This window comes from Lotus japonicus, chromosome 1 (assembly GCF_012489685.1).
Source record: "Lotus japonicus ecotype B-129 chromosome 1, LjGifu_v1.2".
Classification (NCBI taxonomy): Eukaryota; Viridiplantae; Streptophyta; class Magnoliopsida; order Fabales; family Fabaceae; genus Lotus; species Lotus japonicus.
Window position 1 is genome coordinate 85,446,250 of NC_080041.1, and position 27,163 is coordinate 85,473,412.

General features: G+C 35.8%; 3 protein-coding genes across 3 annotated transcripts; 1 reads left to right on the forward strand and 2 right to left on the reverse strand.

Moving 5' to 3' along the window:
* The first annotated feature begins 482 nt into the window (after nucleotides 1-482).
* Nucleotides 483-3,878, forward strand: LOC130725923 (probable folate-biopterin transporter 2). Its single transcript, XM_057577120.1, has 5 exons — nucleotides 483-1,271; nucleotides 2,143-2,402; nucleotides 2,487-2,582; nucleotides 2,672-2,842; nucleotides 3,154-3,878. The coding sequence occupies exons 1-5, from the start codon at nucleotides 896-898 to the stop codon at nucleotides 3,751-3,753; spliced, it is 1,503 nt and encodes a 500-aa protein (XP_057433103.1). The 5' UTR covers nucleotides 483-895; the 3' UTR covers nucleotides 3,754-3,878.
* A 4,578-nt stretch (nucleotides 3,879-8,456) lies between these two features.
* Nucleotides 8,457-12,541, reverse strand: LOC130749767 (glutamate receptor 2.1-like). Its single transcript, XM_057603144.1, has 2 exons — nucleotides 12,227-12,541; nucleotides 8,457-8,851 (listed from the first exon to the last, which is right to left on the reverse strand). Exons 1-2 carry the CDS (start codon nucleotides 12,501-12,503, stop codon nucleotides 8,457-8,459), a joined length of 672 nt encoding a protein of 223 aa, XP_057459127.1. The 5' UTR covers nucleotides 12,504-12,541.
* A 2,351-nt stretch (nucleotides 12,542-14,892) lies between these two features.
* On the reverse strand, nucleotides 14,893-21,511 carry LOC130725933 (uncharacterized). Its single transcript, XM_057577130.1, has 4 exons — nucleotides 20,071-21,511; nucleotides 19,227-19,803; nucleotides 18,086-19,128; nucleotides 14,893-16,228 (listed from the first exon to the last, which is right to left on the reverse strand). Exons 1-4 carry the CDS (start codon nucleotides 21,494-21,496, stop codon nucleotides 14,922-14,924), a joined length of 4,353 nt encoding a protein of 1,450 aa, XP_057433113.1. The 5' UTR covers nucleotides 21,497-21,511; the 3' UTR covers nucleotides 14,893-14,921.
* Nucleotides 21,512-27,163: the final 5,652 nt, after the last annotated feature.

Here is a 27,163-nt window from a genome sequence, read left to right on the forward strand (position 1 = left end):
GATGTCAAAGAAGTAAACATCTTGAGATCGCTCAAGATCCACGGTTGCTACTCAAACAAAATTCTAGAAAGAGGAAACAGATAACCAAACATGCTCTATATACTTGGTACGCAGATTTTGATTCACATTGATATCCACGTGATGTTTCCTGATTGGATATATTCGGTTGTTTATTTGACCGGCGGTGTAATTTATCCATAACTCTCCTTCCTACTCCAAAACTTTAGCTGTCAACCTCGTTTCTGGCACAGCCATTAATTTAAGGATAGTGGGAACAAGATCTTGTTCACGGTCCCATCCATATGTGCACCCTATGGCGTAATTATCCTTCTTTAAAACATATAAATATATTGTCTTTTTCTTAAATAAAAAGAAGCTAAACATGATCTTTTACACTGCTTTAACAGCACGTAAAAAAAAAGTACTGTAATAACAGAAAAAACAATGGGAAAAAAGATATTTTTCATTTAATTGGGTAGACCTTGGAAAAATCAAAATACTCATTCGTCATGTGAAAAGGTTAGGGGCGTTGAATTTGATTTACCCTTTATAGTGACCATGTTGATTGTTGCTCTAACTTTCTATATGCAGCCGCAGTGATAGCTAGATTCCTTGTAGGTTTATATGATCAGACTCAAAATCATCATCTGCATCACCTTCCATAGTTGATCACCAACTACAACAATGTCCAAGTCAACGTTATTCCTTCTCAAAACCCCCCCTTCTTTTTGTGGGGTATAGTTATAGATAGAACATTGAAATCATAAGGAACTGAGTCCAAATCTGAAAGCTTCCTATGTTTAAGCTAGAGTTTTTTAGGTAGGATTTACTTTCAGCTAATTGCTGAATTTGGTCCTACTCTTTGCTGCTTCAGTCTTCATCACAAGATTGAGTGATGCAGGAAGATGAGGAAAATCTGAAGGATTCCTCTGATGGAGTTGTGGAGCAAAAATATGAAACCAGAAAGGGGGGTTGTGGAGGGTGTCTCTGCATTCCCCTGCACTGGTTCAGAATGCTTTCAAGGGAAACGCATTGGAGCTTTGTGCTTGGGGTGATACTTGTTTATGGTGTGAGTCAGGGACTTGGTGGAGCTTTTTCTGGCGTTGCCACCAAATATTACATGAAAGATGTTCAAAAAGTGCAGCCATCAGAAGCACAAGTTTATGGAGGAATCACATACATTCCTTGGATTGTTAAGCCTCTCTGGGGGCTTCTCACTGATGTTCTCCCAATTTTTGGATATCGCCGGCGTCCTTATTTCGTTTTTGCTGGTATGTGCCTGCAGCTTCTGTAGCTTTTTCTTTTGATCTGCCAAGTTGAATTACATTACAAATTCAACTCAATTTGCATTTTATGTGGGACTTTTAAATTATTTGTTCAGTTGGTGAATTGGTGGTAAACTGGTGATCATGATAATTACATTGCAATCTTAATTGTTGAAGTTTTAGTCAACAACCATTTATTGCATGTTCGGATCAACATCTCTTTGATCAGAATCAATTCTGGTACTCAGAAACTACTCATAAAAGCTTCTCCCAAGAATTGATTTTAGCTTTAAAATCAAATGTAGAAAGATTTCCAATTATGCACTTACTTCTGTTCTGTTGCTTTTGATTTTTACATTTTGGCATAACAAAATGTATATCTGAAAGCTGGAAAGTATGAGATTATCGCTTAATTGGGTTACTATCTTTGAACTTCCTAAGACATCTTCGAACATTGGTCAATGGTCTTTGACTCGGTGCTTATTTGGATACATGTTAGATTTTCAAGTCAGAAGGATAGTTGATTCTGGGAGAAGCTACTCCTAAAAGCTTTTGTGGGAGCAGAATTAATTCAGGAGAATTTGAAGTTTTGAACGTGAGTCGAAACATGCTATCAATGTGCTTGATATATGGAGCTAAAAGTTTACTTTTACTACTACAAAAAAATGTATAAAACATGAGAACAACTAAGCGTTTCAAACAATTTTAGATGTTTTAAAAATTATATTTTCACTATATCAGTTTCTTATTTTTAATTAACATTGTCCTTCCTTACCAATGTATGCTACATGAAAGGATTCCTTAAGGGCTGTTGGAGAGTTTCAGAGTTTGCTTCATTAACATGTGGCCTAACTTTTGGCCCCTTTGGTTGTGACAGGTTTCTTGGGAGTGTTTGGCATGCTTATGTTATCTTTGCACGAGAATCTGCATCTTGCGTTGGCCCTTCTATCATTAACGGCTGGGAGTGCCGGTGTCGCTATAGCTGACGTTACCATTGATGCCTGCGTGGCACAGAATAGTATCTCTCATCCTTCACTAGCTGCTGACATGCAAAGTTTATGTGCCTTCAGTAGTTCAGTTGGAGCATTATTAGGATTCTTCTTTAGTGGTATCTTTGTCCACCTTATAGGACCTATGGTTAGCCTCATTTTCATAAAAAAATTCAATTTTTTTCTTGTCTTTTATGCACTTTGTAATGCTAATAGGAGAGCTTTTCCTCAGGGGGTGTTTGGTTTGATGACAATCCCAGCCGGACTTGTAATTTTGGTTGGTTTTCTGCTTGATGAGCCCCATATACCTAACTTTGCTTACAAACAGGTATAATTAACTTGTGTCATTCATTTCCATGATCCTGACTAATACTTGCGTAATCTGATATTCCATGTTATGTACCTATCTATGTCTAGGTGAACCAAAAGTTTCTGGATGCGACCAAGGCTATGTGGACGACATTGAAGAGCGAAGATGTTTGGAGGCCTTGTTTATACATGTATTTATCCCTTGCATTGAGTTTGAATATTCTTGAAGGAATGTTCTATTGGTATACAGACTCAAAAGCTGGACCATCTTTCTCTCAGGTATTTGGATAGGAATACTGATTGATTATCATATTTTAAAGGGGGATTTATAGCATGTTTGCAAATTATTCTGCAATTAATTTTAAAGCCAGGATCAGTTATAGGGAGAAGTTTCTGCGAGTAGATTCTATTGATTGGGAGGAAAATTAAGCTGATCTAAACATGCTATTTGTGTAACGTGGCTGTGGAGTCTTGTGATCCCTTCCTCTTAGGGAAAAGATGGTGAAGAATGCTAGTGAGAAAGTAGCCTTTTCCCCCCTTTTTCTTTCATAAGCAATCAGTAACCCTTCTAGTTCTTCTCTCTTACGCAGGAGACTGTTGGTTTTATATTTTCGATTGGTTCGGTTGGCTCGCTTTTTGGCGCAATACTATACCATTATGCTTTAAAGGATTATGCATTCAGAGACTTGCTCTTCTGGACTCAATTACTATACAGTTTGTCAGGCATGCTAGATTTGATTATGGTTGTGCGATTGAACCTTAAGTTCGGCGTACCAGATTATGTCTTTGTTGTGGTCGTTGAAAGTGTAGCTCAAATGACTATTAGGCTCAAGTGGATGCCATTGCTTGTGCTCAGTTCAAAGCTTTGTCCCTCAGGTATTGAAGGCACTTTCTTTGCACTACTAATGTCAATTGATAATATTGGACTTCTCTCAGCATCATGGGGAGGAGGCTTTTTGCTCCATATACTAAAGATTTCACGAACGCAGTTTGATAATCTTTGGTTCGCTATTTTGATACGGAATATTCTGAGAATCACTCCACTTTGCCTGCTGTTTTTGGTGCCTAGAGCTGATCCAAACTCTTCTATTCTTACAAGCGAATGCTTGAGTTCACAAGTGTGTATTGAGACTTCAGAAACTCAGAATATTGAATTGGTTTCCCTTGTAAACAATGTTGATGGTAGCTAGATTTTTCAATTTTAAATACACAAAAAGTAACTAGCCAATGTTGATGGCAAGAAATTGAGGAAAGTTTCAAAGGCCTCTGAACTCTGATGTACTATTGTTGAGTTTACATTCTTCTTTTTCAGTCATGTTTCATATTACTCCCTCCGGTCCTATTTATAAGCAACAAAAAAAAAAATTCACATAGTTTAAGAAATGTAGTTAAACTAGATAAAATGCATTAAATTTGTCTTGAATCAAAATAAACTTCCAAAATTACCCTTTGTTATTAGTGTTGGAAAGTGAGAAAGAGAGAGAATAATTAATGAGACACATTTTACAAGTTAGAATTAATAAGGGCATCATTGGAAAAAAATAATTAATATAGCTCAAACTTTCATTTGGTTCTTATAAAAAGGACCAAGATTTTTCTTCTCTTTCATGCTTATAAATAGGACCGGAAGGAGTATTCAAACTATAGAAGTCAAGTTTTTGCATAACTTCGATGACAGATACAAAGTTATAGTCAAATTGCCAACAAAGAAAAGAAAGGTATAAGAGAAGTTTGGTGCATTCACTAACTTCTCCTTTTCCCATCAGTTAGTATAAACTGATCATAAACATGCTTTACTATATTGACTCTTACTTAGTGCAGATTGGTAAGGGAAGGTGAAAAATAAGAATGGTGTAAACATGAAGATGAGGGAATATGTTGCGTGTATTTTGGGTTTGAACCTTTATAAAAAGAAAGCTCTTTTATTATTAAATATTAAGTGAGTTCAACACTTTGTAAATATGCATAAAAAAGTTGTTAATCCTAAGTATAATTCAATAAACACCTTTTCTCCATGCACTTTAAGTCTTTAACTGACTAAGCAAACTAGCTTTTTGATTCCTATGAATGTTTTGTTCAAATTTAATCCTTTAATTTTTAGTGGCTAAAAAACTTGAAAGTTTAAATTCATTCATCACTTTCGTTCCAGGGAGGCCCATGGATCGATTCCTGGCGGGTGCAATTTCTCTTTCCGATGTACCAACAAATTATCATTTTTAGCTCAAAATCTTCACAAACTAAATTGATTAACATCATTTTAAATTTTCCTTGCTCAAAAGTCAAAACATAGTGGTCAAGACATTATAATTCATTTAAATAATGAAAACGCCAAAAATTCCAAAATACATCATGCTGGAGCTGAGAACATCCACATCATGGTGGGGCTAACTCTTCCACCAGGGATTTTTCCGATCCACAAAGATTCAAACTCGAAATCTTGCTCAAGGGGAATCAAGCATGCACCACTTGAACCAACCACCCGTTAGTTTATAATTTTGTAACTGAAACATCTTATATTTTGTTACCCTCTGAAACTTGTTTTTTACTAAAAAAAAGTATAACCTAATGAGTGTCGAACATGGTTATTTAAAGTGATTGTTTGAACCTCGATGTTAAAATTTTGTTCCTTAGGAGCCACAACCAAGACCTTTACCCGTTTGGTGGACAGGATAGGATAGGATAGGACAGGATAATAATCATATCCTGTTGTTATCTGTTGTTTGTTGTGCCAGCAGGATAGGATAACACTATCCTGTCTCCTATCCTATCCTGTCAATCATGTGTAAAAGTTATCCTGAGGGGGGAGCTAGGATAGAACAGGATAGGATACCAGTTATATATTTTCTTTCAGTATCCTAACTCCAAATTAATTTATTTTAATATTATATTATTTATAATTTATAATAATATTAATTAATAAATATAAAAATATTAATTTAACTAAAATAAATAATAAATAAAATTATTATTCATAAATAGTAAAATAGACTACTCACTTACAAATATTGATTTATTAATAATAATAGACTAATTTAATATTTTCATTCATATTATTTAAAAATTATTTATCTACTTATATAATAATTTAAAAATAAAGTATTTTTGAAATAATAATATTTTTAATTTAGTTAATTTTTATTGTTTATCATGTGTCACAACTAAGTGGAAACCATTGATTACAAATATTGATTTTTAATAGTAATAGATTAATTTTCTATTTTCATCTCCTATTATTTAAAACTATTTATCTACTTATATAATAATTTATAATTTAAATATAAAGTGCTTTTGAAATAATAATATTCTTAATTTAGTTAACTTTTTTTGTTAATTATCACGTGTCACAACTAAGTGAAAACCAATTGATTAACTGCATAATTTTATTTAAAATATAGGCTATCTTCAAAACAATAAAATAAGCTAATTAATAAAATTTAAATTAATTTTATATATTTTAAAATATAGACTTATTCATGTAAATGTAAAGAAATTAAATTTAATAGAATGATCAATTCTAAATGTATTTTTTATTCAAATATAAAATCTGATACATTTTTCCTTATCATATCCTATCCTTATCATGTGCACCTCAAACACAGGATATGATAAGAGTTTATCCTGCTCTTATCCTATCCTGTTGCTATCATGTTCACATATCATATCCTATCCTGACCACCAAACGGGCCCTAAAAGTATATAGCATAATTAATTAAGAGAACATTTTCTATTTAAGAGGAAAAACTCAAATTTAATATCAATGTGTAATTGATTCAAGTGCTGCATATTGAACTATGAAAACTTCATTTTATAGTTTTATGTCTCTAATTTAATATCAATGTGTAGTTTTATGTCTCTAATTGTTTATGAAAACTTCATTTTTGGAATTATATTATGATTAATTTGTTAATCACTAGTGTGGTCAAATTTGTATGTTTAATCAATTCCAAATTGAATGGTTGTTATTCATTTACTCATAACTATGATTTTATAAATGATATGATAATATTGGTTTATGAGTAAATAGAATTTCATTATTATGAGACAGTTAAGGATCGCTCAAAGGTCGATTATTTGTGGATAGTACATTATTTATATGTGGATGATATGTTGACCTTTGACACTGATTTAAATGAGGTAGAAAAGACTAAGTCTTTCTATTCAAAATTTTTATATGAAAGATCTAGGGGAAGCAGATGTGATTTTAGGAATTAAAATCACCAGAGATGGTGAGAGTATTGGTTTATCCCAATCACACCATATTGAGAAAATGCTTATTGGAGGTGCAGTTTCTTGGGGTTAAAAGAAACAAACTTGCATTGCCTACTCCACCATGGTTGCAGGGTTTATTGCTCTTGCTGCATGTAGTAAAGAGACTGTATGACTAAGAAATTTATTGTATGAGATACTTATTTGGCCAAAACTAATTAGACAAGTATCCATACATTGTGATAGTCAGTGCACACTATCAAAAGCCTACAGCCAAGTATATAATGGAAAATCCAGACATATTGGTTTAAGACATAGCTATGTGAAGGATTTAATTTCAAATGGAGTAATCTCCATAGTGTTCGTAAGAATTGAGAAGAATCTTGCAGATCCTTTGACGAAAGGTCTGACAAAGAAAATGATGTTGAAGACATCATTGGGGATGAGTCTCAAGCCCATATCGAATTGATCACCAATAGTGGAAACTCAACTCACACTTAAGTAAAATTAAGTCTTGAGTTCAATGGTGAAAGTACACTATAAGAGTGATTGCAAGTACTTAATTATCGATACATCCCAAAGAGTAGAAGTACTTGGACCATAAGAATAAAGTGGTAGGATGAAGGTTTCTTCTTAATGGACATATAACATATATTTGTTGGAATGCATAATTATGGGTGCATTTCTGATATAGTCTACCTATATGAGAATGAAGTGGAGCCGCTTCATAGAGTTAAAGGGCTTGACTCTTAAATTCTCATGAAAAGGATATGTGACACAAGGCCTTATTGAAAGTGTCAAATTTAAATTCTTTTGATAATACCGAGATTTCATGTGTAAGTTATGCACACTTGTTCCATTGAATAGTTGGTTCAAAGCTTGTCTACCAATTTCTATTCGGGATAAGTGGAACCCATTTCTTACTAAGTAATGGTTCAAATCGTAAGATACCATTATCTGAAACCATGATATTTCCAGAAATATGGATTTAGTTATATTTTGTAAATGGTGGGGATTGTGAGAAATATTTCCAAAATATATAAACTTGGAAATATGTTTGTATTAATTGTTATATTTATTAATGTTCGAGTTAAGATCAATATGTTGATAGTGGTGTAGTGGTTGGGTAATTCTCCACTTACCTTTGTTTCCCTGGTTCGAATCTTGGTGGCTTCCTTCTTCCATTTATTATTTAGCCAAAAGGTGCAATGGACGGGATTCGAACCCACGAGGCGCGTCCTTTGTGTGAGGACGTGTTTGTCAGTTGAGCCATGGGAAGGTTGTGTCATTTAGTGAACATTAATAATATATAAGAATTTTCTGCAGTTGTTTCTCCAAGAGATATATCTCTTCACCAAGGGATGTTAATATCTCTATATAAAGAGATATTTGGGCAGAAAACTGAGATATAACATATGCACGAAATTGGTCTTCATTTTGGCCAATTTCTCTTCCATTTACTTTATACTAAATCATCCTCCACTTCACTAATGCATGAGTGAAGTGTGGGAATCATACTTCTGTAAACTATTATCAAAGATACGCTTGGTGTGTTAGTGCAAACCACATCAAGGAATTCAAAGTATCCTGAAGGGAATTCGCCGGTTTTCTCATTTGCATCCAATACATATTAATTGGTGGGGGCGAATTGAACCTAAAGGTTAGTGCTTATGCACGCTTTGAATCTTCAAGTGCTTCCGTCATCAACATCTTCATCAATCCAAGAGTTGCAGCATCTCCCCAACAGATTATTTCCCAACACTCTGATATAGGCTTGTTGCAGAGAAATGGTTAAGGAAGGGATGAGTCCTTCACCAAAGCTGTTGTCAACATAAATGGGCACCACTTGTTTCCAACCAAAAGCTTGAACCATGGAGGTTATGGCATTCACTTGAGCTAAATCATTGTGTGCAATTTGGAAAAAATAAGGACTTTTGAGCATTGATAAAGAGGGGCTTGTTGCTGAAAAGGTTATGATAGGCACGTGAGCTTTGTCTCCTAAATGGATCATGAAATTTGCCTCCATTGTTGTTACAGGACCAAGGATAGCTTGCACTTGCTCATTTTGTATGAGTTCCAAAGCTGTTTGATAAAATGTTATTTTCCATTAATAACATAACAAAAGAGAAAAATGTTGATGTTAGTGTAAAGTTTTTTTTACATAAACGTTCAATTGATTTCCGTCACGTCAGAAATTTATATTTATTTTCCAAAAAAAAGAAATTTATATTTATTTTAATTTTAATGTGGCATTGTTTGATAAAATAAAATGTAACAGTTTGATTGAGTGTTTGTGTTAAACTGTTTTATACTTTATAAATAATTTTATTTTCACTTTTGAAAATTTGTATGAAAATATGTAGTTAAAGTAAAAATGTTTAACTATTTGTTACACAAACATTTATAAGAATGATAAATCTAAAATAAATCAAAACTTTTGTATTTAATTACCTATAAAAAGTATAAAATATGTCAAATTTAATTAGTCAAATTGGTTTCTCAAAAGATACATCTTTTTTGAATTAGGATCTCCGGAGCAATAGCTCCCTCGTGCACAATTATATACCATTGATTTTTGTAATCAATGACTAGAATTTACATACATAAGAAATTACTATTAAATTAAAGAGCTTAGTTGATTTATTGACCGTAGAGAAAACATAAAATCTGAATTGATATTTTTCGTATGAGATTGTAATTGAGGGAAATTATAATAAACATATTCTTAATCAATACCTTATCCATCAAATGAAACCTTAAATATGTATTTCATCAGTCTAAAAAAATACTTGACACATTGACAAAATTGACAAACATATATATATATATATATATATATATATATATATATATTCTTATGATATTTTTCTAGTATAACAAAAAAGGTATTGCTCCAAAACTTTTGGATGCAAGTAGATTAAAATCTTGGGACACTTCCCTTTTTTCACCACAAAAAATATACATAGTAAAATATAATAAGAATATATATATATATATTAATTCATTTGTAGTAACTCTTTATATTGATATTTTTTGTATATTAATATCAATATTTATTTAAATAATACAAACAATGACTGAAAATTGAAAAATAAAGAAAATAAGTTTTGTCAAAGAAAGGAGGGGACCTTATCGACTTGTGGAGCTGGGCAACAAAAAAAAAGGGTGGTCCTATAAAAGATAAAATCACTTTAATTTATTTTTTTATCACGTAAGGAGACTTTTTTATATATAAAAAGGAGAGTAGTTTTTTCTTCTTTCTAATTAAGTGATATTTAAATATATTTCTTTTTCGCCATTTTCATTTATATCTATTCACATATATCAAATTTAATTTATAATTCTTGAATTTCATGAAGACACTAATTATCTTTCTCATATTGTAATATATATGGTATGAGTTTTAAATTTAAATCAAATCAATATTAGTTATCTTTCTAAATAGTTATTTAGTTACTTATTTATTCAACACTAATTGTATTTTTAACAATCAATAATATATTTATAAACATCATTATTTAAATTTTACAATTAGATTAATATTTAAATTTTCAGAATTAAAAACTTTTAAAATTTGTATTTCAATATATTTCTTATATTCCATAAAAATACTCATGCAATATTATTATTTAATATCATATATGCCTTTTTTTAGGGAACACACAACTTATATATTAAGCAGATAAAGCTGCATCAGCAAAGAGAGCCTGAGTTAGGATTCCACCACTCAGCAGATTGAAAAGTAATAGCATTAGAAGCTAGACACAAGGTAACTGTTTAACAAGGTAAAATTGTAAAATGACATCAAAGGGTCATACTTGTATAAATATTTTTATATTTAAAATTAATTTATTTACCCATCAATATAGATATGATATTAATATAAAATAATTATCATTTTTGAAATTTTAATTTATTTAAAATTATTTATCATCTTAAAAATAGTATTATTTTAAAATTTATTTTCATTATTCATATTTTTTTATTATATAGGATATTATAATTAAATTTATATTTATATTTAAAAAGTAAACTTATGTTTCTTTAAATTATTAATTAAAATATTTAAAATGAGTGCAACAACGACAACTGTAGAGGAGATGAGTCTGATAAAAAGGGTATTAATTTACTGTTTTGTAAAATATAAAAAATGTGTGCTAATGAAATTTTAATAATGCGATGAGTGATAAAAATAAGAATAAATTTAATAAGTTAAAAGCTACTTCAAATAACTTATTAAATATGCTATAAGCTACTGAAATAATTATCTACCACAAACCTTTAAAATAATTTTTACGCCAATTAAATAAGTTTTAGCCTAATAAAAAAATCTTTCCAAAGAGAGCTGATTCGTAAATTAGCCTAATTACCCCTCATTTTTTATGATGTTTAAAGTTTGATTTGATCAAGATCCTTATTTTATTGTAAAAAAGAAAAGCCAAAGCTTACATGCGAGATTGAGCACGAATCCTAAGCAATTGGAGGTTCTCGTCCTTCTCTTGGGGTTCATATCATTTGAAAACTTTCTCAGTTTAATATCACATATTTTAACTATGAACAAAAGTACAAAATGGGGACCTCTAGGATCCCGTTCGGTTGAAAATGTCATTACTTTCGACTTCAATAGGGATCTCTTCTTGTCGTGTAAACATTAGGGGTTGCTAGTTTGGTTTGGTTTTGTTTGTAGGTTTTTATAGGTTTTTTAGAGGGTTTTGTTGTAGTGGTTAAGTTTTTGCCAGGTTTTATTAGCTTGGGTACTGGACTCAATGTTGAGAAGAATTGTTTCTAACGATATATATATATATATATATATATATATATATATATATATAATATTTCATTTTAAAAGAAGTACAAGAGTGAATGAAAATAATGGAGCCGACATGCAGCTAAGAAGTAAGAACAATAATTTGGACTCACATATCTCTTCCTTCTACCATTTTGCAACTAAAGAAAGGTGGTTGGGACTCGGGAGTGATAAGTGGACAACTGGACATTGATGGCTCAATGGGAAACTTCTGGGGTGCTGCTAAAATCTTGTTAAGCTCGTCACAATACTGTTTTTCAATTTTTTTTCTACATATTTTTTTTATTAAATGTTTTAATTCGGCTACTATAAAACTCAAAGTTTGTCCACTAATTTCAGGAAAATGTTAGTCTGACACATGATTTTCAGGGACATTCAACGGACACACAATATAATTTAGTAGTAGTTTTTAACAACCTCTAAAAACCATAGCTAATGTTTGAATTATGTCATCCGCATCATATAGACACGCGCGTACTAAATTTCAATGTGATATAAATTTAATAACCAGAAGATGAAAAATTCAAGGTTTGAAGAGTGCTTTGTTGTCATAATGCAGTAAAATTTGGGATGAAGAAGCACATACCCTTATGCATGCAAATGAAAATTACAGAAACAGTAGTACATTATAGAGATCAGAGGGTAGGTACCTTGTGCAGCAGCAGTAACAACGTCTCCATGAGAATCCCTGAAGCTGAATTGGATCCTAGTGTTGTAATGAGGATGAGAAAGATAGAAATCTGAAAGGGACATGTTGATGCAACTCAACCCCATCTTCCCAACCATTCCAGTAAGATCAATAACACCTCCCACTTTCACCATCACTGTCTCGTTTCTTTGTGCCATGCCCATGATCATGAAACTTAGAGACCAAGAATAAAAGATTATCAGAGAGTAAACAAATTTAATAAAATTATTCTTAACCATCTTGGAACATGAAGCTCTAGCTAGCTAGGTAGCTAAAAGCAATACTTGATATTCATGTTCGATCGAAAGTATCTCAAATGAATATTGGAGGATCTTTATATATATATACAATCGTAGATCGATGTTGTGTTGTAGCTTTGAAAAGTATGCACACGCAAACCCATGCACACGTTAAAATATTGTTAATTTTTCTAGTTTGTGGACTAAAATATGAATATTCATCTCTTCACACCTTACTTTTGAGGTGTGTAGAGGTGGAGGAAGAGAGATAAAAAGAAAAGAGAAAAAGTAAAAATGTGATAGATGATTTGATTGATAGAGAAAAGATAAATAGATGAATAATTAGACCTTGCACACCTATTCTTTAGGTGTGAAGAGGTCGAAGAAGAGAGATAGGAAGAAATGAGAGAAAAAATAAAGATGTGATAGGTGATTGGAGATAAATGAGAGAGAAATAGATAGGAAATGAAGGTGAAAGAGAGGTGAAGGTGTGTATAGATAGAAAATGAAGGTGAAAAATGAGTGGAGATGTATGTATATATCATAACTCATTATGTATATCGGTACGGAAAAATGACATGACACAACTGTTCACTTGAGAGATATAGAAAGAGAATAAAGATAACTAAACGATGTGATAAGTGATAAGATAGAAAAAATGTAAGAGATAAGAAGAAAAAACGAGTAGATATAAAATGGAAGAGAAAGTGTAGCGTAATTATCATTATTAATCTGTATGAGAAATATCTTGGATTATTTTTTAAAATATTGAAATAAAAATAATTTTTTAACATAATTGTTTTAATCTGAAAATGTAAAATATTGAAAATTTTAAGGTGTAAATAGAGAGCATCTCCAACACATGTTTGACTTCTTAACCTTGTTATGAATTGCAAGACTTGCATTTTTATTGATTTTATTCACCTAAGAACTAGATATTAGGTTTTTAACCCATCAATGGATAACGATGTGGAGCTCTTGGTTCTTAATTAAGAATCAAGTTCTTGCACAAGGTGTTTTGCTTTATTGAGTTCTTAAATTAAAAATTAATTTTTCTATAGTAGTTAAATTTAAATTTAAATTACGTGGAAATAATGCTAAGAAAATATAAATATATGCGGTATTGTAGGACTAGTGGAATAGTTCTAAGAACTCATGGTTTGAGTGAAATATGCATAAGTTCCTTAAAAGTTTCTTAATTAGATCATATCCTGTATAACACTCTGGGCATACAAAAATGTAAGAGCTCAAATTTAAGATGCTAGGGATGAAGATACTCTAAAAGAAATGTCATAGATACGTTCTCTAATTAACACATTTTCTTATGAGTGATAGACACTTAGAAATACATTTTTGGAGTGACATTCAATAGACATACGCACTAAGAAAACATCCGCTAAATTATGCGATAGTTAAAAATTATCACTATTGTGTATATCTGTTAAATATCGATCAAAATTACATTTCTATCTAACATTTATGACTTCTTATTAATTGATATTCACGTATGATACATGAAATTGTATGTGCCACTTCTAATGGGTCACAACTCACAACTAATCTATATCTATATATATATATGTAAAGCTCACATACCTTTACATTAAATACATTAAAAAATAAAAAAAATTAAAAATTAAAAACTGAAAAAAAATTATTATAAAAAGCTATTCAACTACTTATATTAAACAACAACAATCATAGACTTAAAATTGACTTGAGCTTTGCATTTGATAAAAATTTAAAAAATTAAAATAAAAAACAAAATAATATTTATTAATAAATAATTTAGATAAAATACTTTTAAAATAAAAAGTTTTCTATCAATATATATCTATCTATATTGTACTTGGGGCTCTTATTTCCCAAATTAATTATTTATATATATATATATATATATATTTGGTTTTTCCAAATAAATAAATATCTATCTTCTATATACATATGTAAAGCACACTTGAAAAAATAGCATTAAACAAATAAAAAAATAGTAAGTTGCTTTTGAATTAAAAATATTAAATAAATAAATTGAAAACTAAAATAAAAACTACATCCACTTTATTATTCATTATATTAATTATTAATTGTTAAACTTTTCAATTTCACATATTTAAAAGTAAATATTAAAATTTAAAAAATTTCAATTTATCTTATTTAAAATGAAATATTTAAATTATTTAAATTTTATTTATTCATTACAAATTGAGGTGAATTTTTAAAAACTAATAATAATTGAAATTGGCTACCTTTACATTAATGACAATAATAGATTGTTCATAATAATCAGTTTATATTCTTTACTAACTAGAAATTAAACCCGTGCGTTGCACGGGTATGTTTTTAAGTTTTGTTGTTCATTATTTTTTTAAAAGGTTAAAAAGCTGTTAAATTGATGAAAATGTAGAATATATAGATATATCAACTGTAATTACATTGAGGAAGTTCATTAAAAACTTCATTGTACACAACATTTTTTGTATATTGTGCATATGTGTCGTCTTGCTCAACAATAAGTATCTTCAATCCCTTTGGTGATGTTACTCTTGACACCGCAACGTATAGTTGACCGTGACTAAATACAGGTCTTGGCAAATATAATCCCACATAGTTCAATGACTGACCTTGACTTTTGTTGATTGTCATTGCGTAACAAACTTTTATTGGAAATTGTTTTCTTCTCAAGATAAAAGGCCACTTGGAATCATTTTTCGTCAGAACTATCCGTGGTATAAGCACTTTTGCACCAATGTTGCTTCCCGTTAGTATTTTTGCCTCTATTACCCGGTCTCCTAGGCGTAAAATAATTAGTCTTGTTCCATTGCACAATCCTAGGGCTGGATTGATGTTCCTGAGTAGCATAATTGGCATTCCTTTTTTGAGGTCCAAACAATGGTTTGGATATCCGTTGAAACTTAAAGTATTCAAGAACTCCACCGGGTACATGATCTCTTGTTCAACTATGTTATCAGTTGCTTTGTCTATCTGATCTGAGCTCCTGTATTGTTTTACTGTCCCTTCAATCATGTGAATGATATAATTATTGATGTCATCAACTGTATCATTCAAAGGAGTGAGGATTGCTCTTTCTCTGAGATAGTCTTCATTTTTTAACTGTTTCTGCAAATTTGGATATGTGCTGTCAACAATTTGTTTAATTGAATCACCTGTTGGCTTTAGTAGATACTGGCTTGGTATTTTTGTCCATGTTGGAATATCTTCACCTTCTCTACAAATTGTTGTTATTTTTCCATCACCAATCTGCAATATCCATTTGTTGAATTCATATGCCAATGAACTAAGTCGGGAAGATGATGAACTATCACTAACTCTCATACTTTTGGACAGCATAAAGATCTTGCAGTGGTCCCATAAGTAAGACCTGTTAATACATGATTGGACTATGTCTTGTCTTTGGCCTTTTGGTATTACAGGTAGTATTTGTCTGAAATCTCCCCCAAGAAGGGTTGTCTTTCCTCCAAATGGCTTGAGTGTTTTGTCAGGGTTCTTGTAACCAACAATGTCTTTCAATGTTCTATCAAGGGCTTCAAATGCCAATCTCTTAGTCATTGGTGCTTCATCCCAAATAATCAGATCTGTCTGATTTATTAATTGAGCAAGGTGAGTATTTTGCTTTATTGAGCATGTACTCTCTTCAAAAAGATCCAATGGTATTTGAAATCTACTATGAGCTGTTCTACCTCCTGGTAGTAATAGTGATGCAATCCCTGGAATTAAGATAAAGAGGGGTGAGGGAGTTATATTTTTATAAGAATTAAATTTATTTTTTGCATAATAGTTTTTTATGTGTGTTCATTTTTTTCAATGTTTATAAGAATTAACATAAATTAATAGTGCAATAGTTCATTATGCGAAAACAATTTATAGATAATAAATTTAATTTTTGGTTCAACCACTGATTCTCTCTTTGAAGTATCATGTTTGAAACAGGTGTGTTAAAGGTTAAAATTCTTTTGAAGAATACGTCTTATAGCGAAGTAATTATTTTTTAATAATATTAATTTTAAATTGGTATAATTAACTATGATTTTTTTTTTAAATTTGGAATAGTTATGAAGTTTTATTTTTTAACAAATCATTAAAGAAAAGAAAGTATTTGTAAAATGCATAATAATCCTTTAAAAAATACATAATAGATTATATTCAAATATTTTAAATCATCTAATTTTAATTTTTTTTAAAATTTTCCCGTTTGTTCTTTTAATTTATCAAAAAAAACTGGGATCATCAAGGTCAAAAAAGTAACAAATTGGATCATCAGATTCTTCCACTGAGTAATTATACTTGTAACTTTTGAACTATGTATTTAAAATATCAAGGGCTTTTATGTATGATTTAAATTCACTTTATATAAATTTCTATTTGTGAACTTTCCTGGTAATCAAGGTGGGGTCTTGTTAATAAAGTGAATTAAATATTTTTTAATGATATTAAGTTTAAATTGCCATAATTTTTTAAGATTTTTTTTTGAAATTTGAAATAGTCATGATGTGTTAGTTTTTATCAAATCTTTTTTTACGGTTAGAAATCTTTAAAGAAAAGTATGTATTTAAAAAACATATAATTGATTATATTTTAATATTTTAAATAATCTAATTCATAATTTTGTTTATATTTAAAACACAAAAGTAAAAGATCAACAGAAGGGGAAAATCACGTGAATGGGGCTCAAAGTGAGAAACATGAAATTTATGGTCTATCAAAATTGTGGCTGTAAAAGGGGGAAATCAAGAAGAAAATTGAGCTCCTCTCTCCCAATTCGTGGTCGATCTCAACAGACATGGCGGCGTACTTTGATTTGTATTGTCTCTCCCTAACCCTAATCAATCCTTCATCTAATCATGGCCACCGATACCCACCATGGCAGGAGTGTGAGGGAAGGTTTACAGTTAAGGGGAAGGAAACTGATGTCATTTTGTGGTCTCTTTCTCAGGTACCCGAGCGATGCAGATAAGCATCTGTTGGCAAGAAAGACCGGTCTATCCCGAAATCAGGTTTGTCCCTCTCCACTCTCAGCTTTCCACAATTCACCACACTTTTACATTGTATCTAAGAGGGAATCTTTACTCTGTTAATTTTAATGTAATTATAGTACATGATGAACGAACGGACCACATAAGAAAATGAAAGATAATCTGTTAAGGGAATGGAAGAAAAGGGGTCAGTTGTAGGTTCAGATAAAATTTGCATGGTTTTGGGTTTTTGTTGATTTCTCTGGTTTCATACTGACATTTGTGGTGGCGTGGTGAGAGATGCTGTGGGACAGTGTGTCTTGGCTTCAACAGTAACCTGGGCGAGTTCATGTTCGACGACACCGCCGAGGTAACTTATCTCACCAATATTGCTAAGTATTTTTTCCGGTCTATCTCTGCATTCTAAGGAGTAGTTTCTTACAGTCTATCTCTGCATATTATATCTTGTTTTGTATAAAGTATTTTTTGTGTTGGGTATTTTTTATGTTGCTGATTTGTCTTATATAGATTAAGAATTTATGATATATTTGAATGATTCAATTGAATGAATATTATGTTTAGAAAAGAATAAGGTATTAAGTAGTTAATTACCTGATGAAGCAACAGCAAGCACAATTTTCTTTGCAGCCCTGAGCCTTGCAATGATTGTCCTATAGAGAAAGGTTTTTCCGGTACCTCCATGGCCGTAAACAAAGTAGAGTCCTCCTGTATTACTTGTCACAGCATCTATAACATGATTGTATATTTCTCTTTGCTGCTCATTTAGTAATGGGTGGCATCTTTCATGCTCCTCTTCTAATTCCTGAATATTGTAATTAAGCTCTTCTCGAATAAGTCTATTATCCAAGGCTTCTATTGCTGATTTTTCTGGTAATGGCATTCCATCATAATCAATTAGCTGCTTTCCATTCTTGATCAAAAGTTTCTCAATTTCAATCAAGCAGTATGTCTGAATTTGTTGTTCGGTTAGCTGCAAACCGAAGTGATGAAATAATCGCCTTTTGTTGTAGAGTATGTCCTCAGACAACAATTGCCAATTCTTCTCCCAGAATTCTTTGACATTTGTCACTTCTGCAAAAAGGAGCAGAGTGACAAATAAGTCCCGCAGTTGGAAACCTGTTGCCCAATGCCCTGATTCAGCCAATGCTTCATTCAATTCCTTATCATCATCCAAGAGACCTAGAGCATTACATGCTTGTTTGAAAGATGCATGCGTCACGCCACCTACCGTCTTGATTTCTTCGTAGTTTTGTGGCCCCCGAACTATATTTAATAGAATTCTCAAGTAATATCTTTCACCTGATGTTGGGTGTGCATAATAAATTCTGCCAATTGTTGTTCCGACCTTCCTTATTTTCCATATTTTGTTTTGTTTATCCCAAACAAATTTGGTGGGGAATTCCAAATATGTTAACTTTCTTGCATCGGGGTGGATTGAATTCATTCTCATCCATTCCGTGAACATGGTGTCTTCAATTCCTTCTCTTGTAATGACATTTGACAATCGGTCTGAATCTCTTAAAGTGATCGAGTTCTCACCGGGCAAATGGAAGCTTAATCTGGTAACTCCCACAGTTCTGTAGTGTATATCAAAATCAAAAATTCTCCAGCATGCCTCACATGCGGAGACATACCTGCATATGATATTTTCAAGTGTTTTAAATAATTTTTTTTAATCAAAATTGACATTGATAATTAGTATAAATTTAAAGACTTAAACAGATGAATATACCTGCAATCCAAGTATGTTTTGATCTCATTAACTTCTGTTATCTTGAGTGGTGTTTGTGTGTTTTGGGGAGACACATTATCTTCTATCAGCACAGTTGCTCTATCAGGGCCTTTGTGGATATATTTAAAAAGATACTTTATGGCTCTTGACTTGTTGCACCATTCCACATTTATGTGTGCTTGAAATCTGAGTAACAAATCTCGGTTATAAGGAACGACATAGCGGTTGTCTAACCTGATGTCTCCTTTTTGGACATGTCTTCCATCTTCCCTTCTTCTATAGGTAGGAAATCCATCCTTATCAATCGTTGTTTCAGGGCTGTACCTTTTTGGATAATTTTTGCTGCAAAAACCATCAACCATGCAAGGTGAATTTTTGTTTGCTTCTCCACATGGTCCATGCACCATTAACTGTGTGACAGCATTAAAACCCTCTGGATCTTGTGTTTCAGATGGTAATTCTGCTGTTATTATCTTATCTATGTCTTGTGCTGTTGGGTACTTATTTTTCTGATGAAGCCATAGAAGAATATGAGCATGAGGAAGTCCTCTCTTTTGGAACTCTACGGTGTATAATGCTGAAAAAGAAAATATTAGATTAAAATAGAATGTCTATTTTTTGTGTTATACACACACATATATGTATATATATTTACAAAGAAGTGTAATTTTTTTTAAACATGTATATTTAATGACAATGATATTCATATATATATATATATTATATATATATATTATTTAAATTACAAAATATTGTTTTAACTAAGAATTTTAAATACTTAATAGGGATAAAAGGTATATGTAGTGTAGTTGATGAAGTTAAGTTTTAAAGTAAGGATCTTTACCTGATATTATTTTGCCAAAATGTTGTCCTTGCACTACGTGTTTCATGAGTTGATCAAGTTTGAGCTTGAAAACTCTAGTGATGATGTCTGGTCTGGATTCAGGAAGTTGTCCCGGAATTTTATCAAGCATATATTGTATCTCAGGCCATTTTGGATTAGCAGTAAATGTCATAAAAATATCTGGATTCCCAAAATGTCTGCATATGGCCATAGCATCTTGATAGTTTTGGACCATATATCGTGGCCCGCCTGTAAAAGATGAGGGCAATACCATTCTTTTACCAGTAGCAGCCGCTATGGTATCTCCACGAACAACTGCATCACATACATTCTTGTACAATTCAGTGCGTAGCTTTGTTTGATTTTTTCTTACCCATCGCAACCGATCTTCTTCTATAGCTGTGAAAGCATCAACAATATATTGTTGAAATAATCTTCCTGCAGAGATGAGGGTCTTTCCTTCCAAGCTTCTTTGTTGTATTCGATATGCATAATATTCTCTTATTGTCACATTCTCTCGCTTTCTTCCATTCTTTTGAGAATATGGAATTTCCAAGTGAAATCCATCCTCACCATAGGGAAATAACAATGGGTACTGCATGGCCATGAAAGAAGGATGTAATTCAGTTATCCTTTGGAACCCCATAGTTTTGTGTTCTATTATTACATCTCTTTTTCCATTAGAATTTCCAAAATCTCCAACTATAAGAGCAGCAATTTCTGATGAAGTTGGTTTGCTATATTGTCTTGATTCTGTTGATCTAGTACCAAGTAACTTGATACGGACATTTGCTGTTCCAGGTGCAGATAATCGATCTCTTGCCATCCTGAAAAGTTGGGCAATGGGATTTTCTCTGTCAAGCATTTCCTTTAGATCTTCAACTATGGTTGCATCAAGTTCTTCTGCCTTTGCTCCCTTTTTGAAGGAGCGCATTCTATTTTGGATTTCATTTTCTGTATCATGGATATAAAGCTGGCAGAATTTTGGGGTTTCTCCTTCTTCAGGTATGAGCCCTCCAATTTTATGATAATTTTGCCCACTAATTTTGTATACATATGGACCTGGTCGTATATTGACCGTATGATCTATTTTAGCACCCATGGATGTGAATGCAAACATAGAATTAAATGCTCGAATTTTTTCCCTGAATTTCGCTGAGCGGCGACCACCTTCATAGCTTAGAAGTGTTTGCAAAATCTCTGGTGGTTCTAAAAGTAGTGGTAGTTGAACTTTTCCTCGTTGGCAACAAATAGAGAATTTTGGCTTTTTTGGTCGATGTGGTTTATCCACTCTTTCCTCATACCACATAAAGCTTCCACAATCTTCGCATGTGATATTTGGACATCCTATATCCATATAAACTGATCCGTAACCTGCAAATTTCAAGTATATTAGTAATAGTGGTTTCAAATGTGTTGCTTTCATTGGTATTGAAATAAGGTATTTGTTCTGGGAATGAACATTGAGGAAAGGTATAGTACCTAAGGGTAGAGAGATTGTGCTAGAGAGAGAGAGTAAGAGAGAGAATGCTGAATTTTATGTGTTACTTCATCAAATGAGCCAAAAGTCCCTTACAATTGATAACTACCTCCTATTTATAGAGCTTGGGTACTACCTATTGGGCCAATTGGGCCTCCGAGATCAAGGCCCATCTGAAGGCCAGGGCCCCGCCTCAGGGCGGGATACATGCTGGGCGTTGCCCCTCTAGGGGCTCGCCCAGTCCACTAGTCCACAAGACACCGAGCTCGAGGTACGAGAGCTAAGGGTGTCTTTTAAATGCTGTTACATGTCTTATTGTACACCGGAATCTACACTGCCAACATGGCTTGAGAAAAGAGAAGTTAACTATATCGCCAACATGGCGTGAGCAAAAGGAAACTAGCATTTTCAGTTACCCAGTCCACCGACTTGACGAGCAAACCAAGCTGGCAAGTCCACAAGTCCGCAAGCGGCGAGAACGACTACTTTGTATTGGTGATAAGTTGGAGCAGGTGTATGATCGCTCGCCGGCGGGAAAGGTGGCAGGCATGGGTCATGTGCCGATCATTCAATCATTGACTGGCGGTGACCCCGGCGAGCGACTGAACTTCGTTGTTGGTGTCAATCGTCAGGCGATGGCGTTTGATCCTTATAGTGGCGAGGCTTTTCGCGCTTTCCCTTATTTTAAAACCCTTTCAAATTTCTATCTGCCTCACGTGGCTGCCCCACGTGATGTGTTGGTTACATCAATTTCCCTCTTTCTCCGGAACCGTCACTTCACCTTTCATAACCGTCCCATCGTGCGCAGTAACTCCCCTTTGCACGCGACCCACCTCCCCAAAACCATCATGACTTCCAACCTTCCACACGCGTCCAACACGCGTCACCCTTCTAGCTTCTCCCCTTCTCCTATAAAAACCCTTCTTCCCCACTGTCATCCCTTTCCGAGACCCCTCTTCACTTCCCTAATCGCTTACCAAACTCCTTCTGCCCACTTCCGCTCCGGAGCCGTCGCTTATCACCCTTTCCGCTACCCACTCTTCACATCCTACTCCGGTGAGTCCCACTGTCCTTATCTTTACATCGCACACATACTGATCTTTTCCTTTCTTTCACTTCACTGTCTTCTAAAAATGGCTTCAAACCCTACCTCCCCTAATCACTCTTCTTCCTCCTCCGAAAGCGACCCTGACTCCACCGCTGCCGGCGGCCTCCGTTTAGAGGTTCCGGAGATCCCAGCTCACCAACTAAAAACCTACGCCACTCTGCCCCTTCCAGTCCAAGTAGCCCCCAAACACGAGGCTATAGATCAACCTTCCATCTTCCAAGATAGCGATCCCATTGTGCAATTCGTGAACTCCCTGGGTGGCTTGTCCAATGACGATGAGTTTAACGCCAAACTCAGGATCTGGGTTTGCAGTCCCGGGGATCGCCCCTGGCTTCACAAGCCAGACGGCGACGTAAAGAGATCCCATTTTTTCTTTGCGTACGAGTACATGTTTAGCGAGCTTGGAATCAGGCTTCCTTTCTCGCCCTTTGTCCAAACCGTCCTCCGCGACATCAACGCGGCTCCCTGTCAACTCCACCCTAACGCCTGGGCCTTCATTCGATGTTTTGAAATCCTAAGCGCCGCTGTCGGCATCGCCCCATCCCCCACCAGTTTCTTCTACCTTTACGACGTCGACCCCAAGTCCATCAAAAACAAAGGATGGATTTCCTTGAAGGCCCGAGCCGGCCGGAAGTGTTTGCATCCCCACAAAAGTAACGCGAAGTCCTCCTTCGCACGAAAGTACTTCCGTGTGGCGGTTCATCCCGCCTACCCAGAGGCATTCACCCTCAGAGACGGGACCGCCCTCTTTCCTCTTTACTGGACAGAGAAGCCCAACGGGATCACCGATCCTTCAGAGGATTCCTTGTCCGCCAACGATAAAGCCTTTCTTAATCTCCTTGCCCCACTTCCCATCCTTGACTGCACAACAGTCCTTGAGGGCGCTGACCTCTCAAGAACTCCCAAATACTTAGGTTGCCCATAGCTCACTTTTATTATTGACATTTCCTTTCTCGACTCCTATGTTATCACTGATCGTTTTTTTTTTATTGTTACAGAAGATATGAATTTCACGAACGCCGAGCTCCTGAAGGCCCGCGAGAGGAGAATGGCTCGCTTTTCCCCAAAATTCAACACTGAGGGCGACGCGAAAAAACGGGGCGGTGCTGAGAACCAAGCCGAGAGCACCAAAGCTCCCAAGAGGAGAAGATTGACCAAAGCCTCCTCCGACGCCGGCACATCCAACCCTGGCGCTCAGCCCACCACTGCTGCTGCGCCTAAAGGCAAAAATGTCGCTGAAGCCTCTGTCGCCGCAGCTACCGAGCCAACCGCCGTACCAGCTTCTTCTCCTGCCTCCTCCGGTGCGACCGCTGCTGTTGCCGCTGAGTCCTCTATTGGCGCAACAGCCGCCTCCGCCGGCGTTAACGCCACAAAAGCTGCTGCGTCTTCCGACACTCCTATTGGAGATAAGGAAAAAGAAAATGAAACCCCAAAGTCTCCCCCTCGCCAAGATGCACCTCCTAGCCCGCCCTCAACACATGATGCAGGCTCCATGCCTTCCCCACCTCATCAAGGGGAAAAATCCTGTCCTGGCGCTGCCACTACCTCTGAAGCAGCTCAAATTGAACAAGCCCCTGCTCCCGAGGTCGGTTCTTCAAGCTATTATAATATGCTCCCCAACGCCATTGAACCCTCAAAATTCTTTCTTGCTGGTCTCAACCGTGACGTTATAGAAAAAGAAGTTTTGAGTCGGGGCCTGAATGACACCAAGGAGGAGACTCTTGCTTGCCTCCTACGCGCTGGGTGCATCTTTGCTCACACGTTTGAGAAGTTCAATGCCGCCAACGTTGAAGCTGAGCGGTTGAAGGCCGAAAGTGCTAAGCATCAAGAAGCCGCCGCTGCTTGGGAAAAGCGTTTCGACAAACTGGCGACGCAGGCAGGAAAAGACAAAGTCTATGCCGACAAGATGATTGGCACGGCGGGGATTAAAATCGGCGAGCTGGAGGATCAGCTGGCGCTGATGAAGGAAGAAGCAGATGAGCTTGATGCAAGCCTTCAAGCTTGCAAGAAGGAAAAAGAGCAAGCTGAGAAGGACTTGATCGCCCGAGGCGAGGCACTGATTGCTAAGGAGTCAGAGCTTGCCATACTGTGCGCTGAGCTGGAGATAGTGAAAAAGGCGTTGGCGGAGCAAGAGAAAAAGTCTGCGGAGTCCTTGGCCTTGGCGAAATCTGACATGGAGGCGGTGATGCAGGCTACGTCCGAGGAAATCAAGAAAGCGACCGAAACTCATGCCGAGGCCCTCGCCACGAAAGATGCTGAGATTGCTTCCCAACTAGCAAAGATCAAAAGTCTAGAGGACGAGCTGGCGACGGAGAAGGCCAAAGCCATTGAGGCGAGGGAACAAGCCGCTGACATCGCCCTTGACAACCGCGAGCGCGGTTTCTACCTCGCCAAAGATCAGGCCCAACATTTGTACCCGAACTTTGACTTTAGCGCCATGGGAGTAATGAAAGAGATAACCGCCGCAGGACTGGTTGGTCCCGACGATCCTCCCCTGATTGACCAAAACCTCTGGACAGCGACTGAAGAAGAAGAGGAAGAAGAAGAACAGGAGAAAGAAAACAATGAATAATGTAATTTTTAACATTACCTTTATCTTTTACTGTCACCTTGTAGTGTACTTTTCCGCCATTCGTCTATGTTTAAGGAACCCTTCGCCATAGCTTTTTATATCGCCGTTGGATATTTTGTAAGTCATATTGGAACGCTTTCGCCGTGCACTACTCGCCTTCCCTCCTATTCATTCGCCGACCTTATATCTTGCGCTATTTTTCACGCGTCATATGATTGAATTACGCCTAACGATTTCGTGCCTTAATTTTAACTAGGACTTGTTGCTTGGTATTCCACCACCAAGACTTTAGACGTTTTTTCCCTAATAGGAAGAAACGGCCTCCATTCTCGAGGACTTCGCCCGGGGCTTTGCCCGCTCGGGGCTTACAATGCTTGGATCCCAATGGCCATTTGGGGGTCCCAAGACTTTTGCCTAGTTAACGGCGCTCGTCGTATTCTGGCGAGACTTACCCAGCACATCGTTTACGGGACCGGCGATCACGTCAGACTTTCCGGAGGGTGATTCCCAGGCGTCAAAGGCCATTTGTGGAATCGCCACAACCTTCAGGGTTCCAGCAAGCCCCTTTGGGGATCAAGCTTGTCCCACTTAGTGATCGCCGTAATTCTTTATGTCGATCGGCAATTCCGATCGTCAGGGAATCCCTGGAATTTTTTGGACACGAATTTCGTGAACTTTTGCCTAGTTAACGGCGCTCGTCGTATTCTGGCGAGACTTACCCAGCACATCGTTTACGGGACCGGCGATCACGTCAGACTTTCCGGAGGGTGATTCCCAGGCGTCAAAGGCCATTTGTGGAATCGCCACAACCTTCAGGGTTCCAGCAAGCCCCTTTGGGGATCAAGCTTGTCCCACTTAGTGATCGCCGTAATTCTTTATGTCGATCGGCAATTCCGATCGTCAGGGAATCCCTGGAATTTTTTGGACACGAATTTCGTGAATTTTCGTTTTATTTTATTGATTTGTCGTTGCAGTTCATTGGAGAATTTGAGAACACTTCGGAAAATCTTAAAGATATCTGGCTCCGGCGATTCCGCCTTGTTCACTTTCTCGCCTGCGATCAACTATAAAAGTAGCGCAAGCTCAAACCATTGAACGATCGAGGTAACCGCCTCCCATCAAGCTCCTCTAAGTGATAGGCCCCATTACCAAGAACTTTAATAATGCGGTAGGGCCCTTCCCAGTTGGGAGTAAGCTTGTTCCCCGGGGCTCCCGATCGCCACTTGAGGACCAGGTCGCCAACCTGCATATCTCGGACGCGAACCCTGCTGTTGAACTTTGCCGCCACGCGCTGCTTCATTGCTGTTTCCCGAATGTGCGCCTCGTCGCGCGTTTCCGACAAAAGGTCCAGCTCCACCGCCATGTTGGCCTGATTTTCCTCTTCAAAACCTGGTCGAGTCCGCCATGTAAAGTTGTCAATCTCCACCGGCAACATTGCATCTACCCCGTAGGTCATTCTAAAGGGGGTTTCCCTTGTAGTAGATTGCTCGGTGGTGTTGTACGACCACAGCACCGCCGGAAGTTCATCCAACCAAGCTCCCTTAGCCTCCGCGAGTCGTCGTCTTAGTCCTCGTAGGATTACCCTGTTTGCAGATTCCACCTGCCCGTTCGTCTGCGGATGCTCAACAGAGGCGAACCTCATCTGTATGCCCATTTCCTTGCAGAACTCTCTTGTTTGACAGCTTGAAAACTGGGTCCCATTGTCAGATACGATCGCCCTTGGGATCCCGAACCTGCAAACAATACGCTTCCAGTAGAAATTGACTATCTTTGCAGAAGTAATCTTGGCCAAGGGTTCCGCCTCAATCCATTTAGTGAAGTAGTCCACCGCCACCAATATAAACTTCATTTGTGCCCTGGCGGTCGGGAAAGGTCCTACTAAGTCCACACCCCACATGGCGAAAGGCCACGGGGCGCTCATCGTTACCAACTC